At 32.2% G+C, this 7,847-nt stretch overlaps 1 protein-coding gene across 1 annotated transcript; it reads left to right on the forward strand.

Annotated features, from left to right (window-relative positions):
* The first annotated feature begins 3,979 nt into the window (after window positions 1-3,979).
* On the forward strand, window positions 3,980-6,100 carry LOC114727276 (ervatamin-B-like). Its single transcript, XM_028913977.1, has 4 exons — window positions 3,980-4,457; window positions 4,772-5,004; window positions 5,175-5,309; window positions 5,879-6,100. Exons 1-4 carry the CDS (start codon window positions 3,980-3,982, stop codon window positions 6,098-6,100), a joined length of 1,068 nt encoding a protein of 355 aa, XP_028769810.1.
* The last annotated feature ends 1,747 nt before the right edge of the window (window positions 6,101-7,847 follow it).

Consider the following 7,847-nt stretch of genomic DNA (forward strand, 5'->3'; position numbering starts at 1 on the left):
AAATTTCTTCCCCTACATTTTGATTCATGCCCTCCATTGTTCCATCTTTTATTCCATCTGCAACCCTTACCATTGAGCCCGTAGTGGGATCACACCAGCAAAATAACGATGCAGAAGAAGAAAGAAGGAATGGTCAAAGATAATGAAGAAGACGGAGAAGGAAAATGAAGAACAAAAACAAATAAGAGAATAAAGCCTGTTGATCACATTTTTTCCCTTCTTCCATTGTGTTCTGAATGTTGCGACCCTGTTGAAAAAAAATGGTTGCAGTCTTGCCGAATTGAGCGTGCCAGTAGAAAGAAAAAAAAGAGTTGCAAGGAAGGGGGAGATAGGACTCAAGGCTCAAGGTGGGTTTCTGATGGCCTGTGGAGATAGAAGCGGAGCACTGACCTTTAGCAAAATACGTGAGAACTGACAATTCTTTTCACCATTCAATGCAAATATTGATTGCAAATATATATTTAATTATTATCTTTACTTGGACGACAATACAAGAAGACAAAAAAGAGCTAAAGGGTAGACCAATTTTTCTTTTCAATTAATTATGCTTGCCAATATCCTATGTTTATTTTATTTGTTTGGGTTTATTGTAAGAAATTTATGTAGCATTTTATTTTTTATGCATGTATTATTTATATATAATATTATTTTTATTTAATTATTAGGTTGTTGGTCTAACCACTGGTCCGACCGATTCAACTGTTTGGACCATGACCCGTTGATCTTTCTAGTTCAATGTCCGGTCCGGCATTTAAAACATCGGTAGAAATACAGTGAAATTTTTTTTACTTTGATGTTGAGTTGGGGCAAAGTCAATTTTCAAAAACTTATGGGGTGGAAGGACAACTTTAAAAGTTTTGCCTAAAAGTTAGAAAATTCTAAAAAATTTATGGAAGGTAGAGAAAAATTATGAAGATACTCCCTGACAAATTTGAATTATTTATGATCTCACCGTAGTTATATGATTAAAGAATATTCAAAAAGCATTTGTAGTGGATTAAACTCATTAATTAAGAAGTTAACGAAAGGTGACTGGGGAAGGGACAATATTTCTCTATCTAAATGAGTACAAATTCGCCATATATAGATTGTTTTATAAATATTAAAGCTTATTTTCTCTTGTACTATATTTAAGTTGTTTTTAAGTAACTCACCAAACCAAAGTAAATTAGTTGAATTAACAAAATTGTCTTAAAATTCAATCACTTTTAATTTTTGTCTCTCTTAAATATGATCTTTAAATGTTTTTATATTACACTTGGAATGTGCCGGAAATCATTTCTGAAATAACCAATTCAATGCTACAGAGAAAAGCAACAACAAAAAATTAACTATAACATTTTTTTTAGAACATATCTAATTCATAGGATTGGAGGGAGCACTTCGCAATTATGTATTAATGCACTAGAAAGCAGCTTTAGAGTAAATTCCTTGTTTGAATTGAAGTGTTGATTTCATTCTCAGAGTTCTAAGCAATAATAGGGGCGTCTGTGACGTTGAAGAATACAAATATTTATTTATTCTGTCTACAATTAAAGAATGTCATATACTTCTTTAAAGTATTAGAAATCACGGTTTACGCGTAACAAGGTTATGGCTTATGAGTTTCAATATTAATTAATCGCGATTCTTAAGGTGTCCTTTACATGCATCCTCACAATACTAAGAAAAAAGACATTATATTATTGACTTTAATAAGGATAGCTGCCTGATATACAAAGTTAATAATCTCATGTTACCATTCACTGCCGAATTGTATGTGATTTGGTAGATTTATGGATTCAATCATACCTCTCTTCCCTCATTTATATGCTATCAAATATTTAAAAAAAAGTTGCTATCAAATATATTTTAATTTCCAAACAGAAATCAAGCATTCAAAACAAAAACATACAAATAAGTTATTTATGTTGTCTTTGAAAAAGTTATTTGATTATTTGTACCAATAACACGGCAAAAAACGAAAGCTGAAGAAAACATACTCAAATTAAACATATTTACTTCATTAGACAAGATTTTGGATATAAATACAATTATAGTTATTGGATATATAGTAGCTATTAATTATGTATTATCATTATATTTATTTAATTTTGCTCATTATAAAAAGTTGATCTCATGTATTAAATGTTATGTATAATTATATTTTATCAATTACGCTATAAAGTTTGTAAAAATCAACTTAAATAATATAAGGGCAAAGTTGTCTATACAAAAATATTTTGCCTCCCCTCCCTTCCTAAACCAAAGAAGGTAACATTAAAATTCCTCCCCTCCCCTCGTATTAATCCAAACAAGATAATATTAAAATCTCTCCCTTCTTATTTCCTCTATTAAGCCAAACACACCCTTAGGTTAAATTTCCAAAATTATTGGAAGAATTCTTTAGTTTTTGGCCAGTCATATATATATATATATATATATTTATATATATGCGCTATATGTAGCGCTCATTAGAGTATAAAAGTCTCTTCTCTTTAAACAATAACATAGTGACCTTTAATTGAGGCGGCCGCGATTTGCGTAACAGAGAACATGACGGAGATTTTTTTCATCTGTTTATTGGCAACCATTCACTCCAAATTGTTTTCTTTTGACGCAACGAAAATTGTTAAAATATGTCAAAATCAATACATCGATGAATTATTCCCTTTCCTTTGCCTGCGTCATACTAAACGTATTCAAAACGTACTTTAAGGCTTTGTTTGGTTAAATGGAGGGGAGGGGATGTTAATTACTGCAAAGGGAGAGGAGGAGAGAGGAGCTTATGAATCTTGTTTGGTTGGACGAGAAGGGAGTGGAGAGAGTGTTTCTTGTTTGGTTTAGGAGGAGGGGAGGGGGGCTAATTATACATTGACGAATATGTCATTATCTCTTTATTTAGATTTTTTTATTATTTTATTACAATATTTATATCATAATTATTGTTTTCTAATTTATGAATATAAAAAAAATCAGTTATCTTGAGACATAACAAATAGATTATAAATAATCATAGATCAAAATAAATGTCAATCAAAGAAGTATATTATAATATTCAGCATATTATATAAATTATAAATAAACTTATGCAACAAGCTTTGAAATATTCCATCCTTAATTAGATAACGTGCACAACCTCATGTGCTTAATTAGATAACACACAGAATTTTGTGTAAAAAATAAAATAAAATTAAAATAGGTATATATGGACACACATATCAACAAATTTTTGGCAATTGATATTATCATTCTAATGGATCTCAACAACTCATATAAACCAATAAACAATAGCTTTATATAGAATAAATGAATAAAACAAAATATTGATAATACTGATAAGATAAATGAAGTGGAGACACAGACAAAAGGAAAAGATGGGAAAGATTAATGACGGGGAGCGTGGGGAATGATGAAATCAAAAAAAGAAAATATGCAGGGGGAAAAAAGAACATGTGAGGAGTGAAGAAAAGAACATCTATAGAGGAATAGTAGGGGCTGAAAAGAAAAAAGTGAAAAAAGGATTTTACTGAAAAGGATAAACTATGAATATCCAAAAACTAATTGGGTAATTTGGTCGGAGTGAGATGTAATATTTTTCTCTTCTCTAAAAACCTCCAAATTTGGAAGGGAGGAGAAGGAGGGGAGGGGAGCACTAAAAGACAATTTTTTTTCCTCCCCTCCTTTTCATTTTTTTGGGCCAAACACAATTTCTCCTTCCTTCCCTCCAAAAACCTTCCAACCGAACAGTGCCTAAGATTATTTACAAAAAAAAAAAATGCTTTAAGATTATTAACGTGTTCTTGCGCGTCAAGGATGGGCAACGTCTTGATCGGTTATAAATATATCAGTCAAATAAAAAAAACAATATTGACGTCAATCTGTGTCGTTTTCTTCTCCAAGTAACAAGAATTGTCTATAAATGCCTCATGGATGAATTCACTTCCATGCAAGCTTATTTGAAGTTTCATTTCTCAGTAACTGAAACAGCAAAATAAGCATGGCTTTCTACAATAGTATGTCTCAGTTCCTTTTTCCCTTGATCTGGTGTTCTATTCTGATATGTCTCTCTTCGGGATTCCCTACCAGTGAATCATCAGTTTCCCCTTCAAAGGCTGAACAAGACTTTGAAATGTTCCAGCAATGGATGGCGGAGCATGGAAGATTCTACCCAAACTCTGAAGAGAGCAACACTAGATTCCAAATATTCCAAAGGAATCTCAAGTATATTACTGAAACGAATGCTAAGAGATCCAAGTCAACATATGGGTATCGTTTGGGCCTCAACAAGTTTGCTGATATGAGTCCTGAGGAGTTTACGCAAACCTACCTCCGTCCGCTGGAGGTGCCGGCCAACATCGCGCCGGCTTCCTCGAGCTCCAGCTATGTCCAACAGCAGGACTCATGTGCGCCGCCTGCTACCATGGATTGGAGAAAGCAAGGAGTTGTGACTCCAGTTAAAGACCAACGACGTTGTGGTAAGTTGCTCCTTTTCAACCAACGAAGTTCATATGGTTTTTAAATTTGAAGTGAACCTCTAGCATGTTTTATAAGACAACAAGTTTTGTTTAAAATAATAATTTTTTTCCACCTAAAGTATCCCTAACTAACTACAAAACTTTCAAACCAATTAACCAAACTCCTCTAACTCATAATTTTTATTAAAGGTAATTATGATAGTTTACCAGAAATAACGCTTCATTAATTCATGTAAAGTTGTTAGTAGTTGCTTATAACGAAAAGATCAACAGATTGGACTGATAGATTGTTTCCTTATTGTTTGTATATATAGGAAGTTGTTGGGCATTTGGAGCCACTGGAGCCTTGGAATCCGTTCATGCAATAACCACCGGCAAACTTGTTAGCCTTTCTGAACAAGAACTCGTAGACTGCGACCCCTTGAGCCGAGGTTGTGCAGGTGGATGGCCCCATAATGCCTTTGAATGGGTCGTCCAAAATGGTGGGATTAGTAAAGAAGAAGATTATCCTTATGTTGCTCGGCAGGGTCGTTGCAAAGCCAACATGGTTTGTTCGCCTTTCTCGTGTTATGTAAAACTTGCAGGAAATTACACTATTCATTGGGCATAAACCATTATCGCAACATACCTTAGACTTTGCGTTTATTTATGGGAAGTTAAAAGTACTTTTGATATCATATTCGTTCTCTAATTTCTGGTTTATACATGTTTCTGCAGCACGATGGAGACAAAGTCGTCAAAATTAGTGGCTACAGTAAGATACCACAATCGGATGATGCTCTCTTGTGTGCAACTTCTAAGCAGCCTGTACCTGTGGCTTTCAATGCAACAGATCTTCAATTTTATAAGAGTGTAGGTCTTATATATCTCAGTTCTCAATACTCCGCTGGTCCTTAATATAAGACCTATTTAACTAATTTGATTAGATTAAGGAAGCTAGATAAGTTAATTAATTATAAGAAATATGATATGCTTTTCCTAAAACACCATAATCATTTTCTTTCATATCCTCTCTCCCTCCTCCACTTGATTATGGTTGAGGGAGTATCCATAGGGGTAATTTAGAAAAAATTGATAAATATGAGAAATAGATCTTATATTTAGAACCAAAATCAACTCAATAATTAGGTTATACATTAAGGGCCGGAGGAATATTCAATATTTGTTGTGATCTTGTTAATAGAGGCCCAATCACTGCAAGGGAGAGGCTGTTTTTAGGGTTCGAGGCCGTGACCTGTGTGTCAGATGTAGCAACATTATTGTTGCTCCAAGGCTCTCCCTCTTATTGTGATCTTGTTATGGTCCTTAATCAGTTTACTGATGTTTCTACTTGATCTTGACAACTTGTATAATTTGTAAGAATCATATGTCAATCTTCAGTTTCCCCTTGTTACTTCTAACTTGTTTGTTCACTTGACTAGGGAATTTATGGTGGTGAGAATTGCCCAGAGGGTTCAACCGGTGTGACCCATGTGGCTTTGATTGTTGGATATGATTCAAAAGATGGCACAGATTATTGGATTGCGAAGAACTCATGGGGAGAGAATTGGGGAATGAACGGATACTTCTTTATTAAAAGGAACACAAACTTACCACATGGAGTTTGCGCTCTCAATGCTTGGGCTTATGTCCCAAACGTATAGACCAGTACCCTTGTTGCGTAGTCCGTCCCATTGTCAATTTCTTATGTGATGTACGTCTTAATTATTTGCCGTTGTGTGATGATTTACTATGAACTCATCAAATCTCTATCATCGACTTTAAATAAAAAGCCTTAAATTCTTAGCTGTAGTAAAAAAATTTATATTTTACTATCTATGTCCTTTGCATAAAATCTAGTTAATTTGGAATTAAGGTGAATAAATTGCTTAATTATAACACATGTTACATGATCTCTTTAAAATATTTATGTGAATCATTAAATTCGATGTCAGTTTATGTACTAGACAAATAAATTTGGATAAAAATGATAAATATAAATACTTTGAACTAATTTAGTTAACTTTTTAAATTTTTTTCAAATTAATAAAGTGAGTTTTTTACTAAAGAATTGAGGCAGTAGTATATTGATGGATTGGTAAAGGAGATTATAGAAAACCTCTGCAATATTCCGTCTCCTAATTAATTGAGTGGCTAAGAAAAGTAAGTAGTGACAAATTAAAGGTGGTCCCATGATTTTATTACACATATTATTAATGATTAGGTTCAATTTGGGCGAGTGCCACATGTACTGTATTTTTGTAGATGTGGAAAAAATTATTAATTTAGTGTCGTATTTAATTTGTACATCAACATCATAATTATAAACCCTTTGCTTTTTAATCGATAAACGCCATAATTATCATATGTAATGTTTTAAGTAAATATGACTTTTTAAAAGTGTCTCCTAAAGTTTTTAGAAAATAAATATATATATATATATATACACACACCAAGTAATTATTTCAAAAACTTAATTTTTGTAGTATAAGATCATATACGAAAATGATTTAGAAAAAGGTTAAATCATATTATTAAATTTCTAGACGATATAAATTTGTATGATAATTCGCTGGCCGGAGAAAAAAAAAAAAGGTTTATGATTATTACAACTCGTACATATATGTCCAGCTGAGCCCTTTTTGTTTAGGCAAACTCAGCTGAACTCTTTTTTTTTCCCCTTTTCCAAAGGAAAATCCGTTAAACATACTCGAACTTTATGTTTGGAATTGGATGGAGAGAAAAGTAACCAAAAAAAAATGGTGAGGAGGAAATACTAGAATGGAAAATTTCCTAAAATAATAAAATTACTAGTTTTAGAAGTTTTTTCTGATAATATGTTTTCCGTTATTTTTTCATCCAAACATAGCATTAATAAAGTGAAGTAAACTCCCCCCCCCCCCAAAGACGAAAGGCTCTTGAATCCTATTCAATAGTCAATATTACCTCCAATTCTTCATATGAGATTTAATTGAATAATTTGAAAAAAATTAAGGAAGATATTAAATTACTTTAAATTATTTATATTTATTGTTTTTCTTTAAACTGATTTGACTCACTTATAAATTGATATATAATTTTAGAGAAATAATGTAACATATGCTATAATTAAGTAATTTAGTAGCTTCTTTAATCATCTCTCCAAATTAGTCAACTGAAATCTCATATTAAGAATTAGGAGTAGTATATTGAAAAAAATACTAGCTACGCATTAAATTAATTTCCCACACTATAGCCAAAAAGAATATTAATTTCCCAACATGTTTGGACTTCGACTATACACATGCTAACGTCGGTTTATAAGAAATTAAATTGAAAGTGTAGTTTTCGATGGATCAAAAAAGAAATTGAAAGTGGAGTTTTCATTCACATATTCTACTAGTTTTGATACTAAAAGTGGGAGCTGGTAGA

The sequence above is a fragment of the Neltuma alba genome, unplaced genomic scaffold (assembly GCF_004799145.2).
Source record: "Neltuma alba isolate B1F8T4 unplaced genomic scaffold, ASM479914v2 tig00012456_pilon, whole genome shotgun sequence".
NCBI lineage: Eukaryota > Viridiplantae > Streptophyta > Magnoliopsida > Fabales > Fabaceae > Neltuma > Neltuma alba.

Excerpts from the sequence above, each read along its gene's own strand:
- LOC114727276 (XM_028913977.1), top strand. The coding sequence starts at position 3,980 with ATGGCTTTCTACAATAGTATGTCTCAGTTCCTTTTTCCCTTGATCTGG. Across the intron at positions 4,458-4,771 it reads TAAAGACCAACGACGTTGTG|GAAGTTGTTGGGCATTTGGA; the intron begins GTAAGTTGCTCC and ends TTGTATATATAG. Across the intron at positions 5,005-5,174 it reads GTCGTTGCAAAGCCAACATG|CACGATGGAGACAAAGTCGT; the intron begins GTTTGTTCGCCT and ends ATGTTTCTGCAG.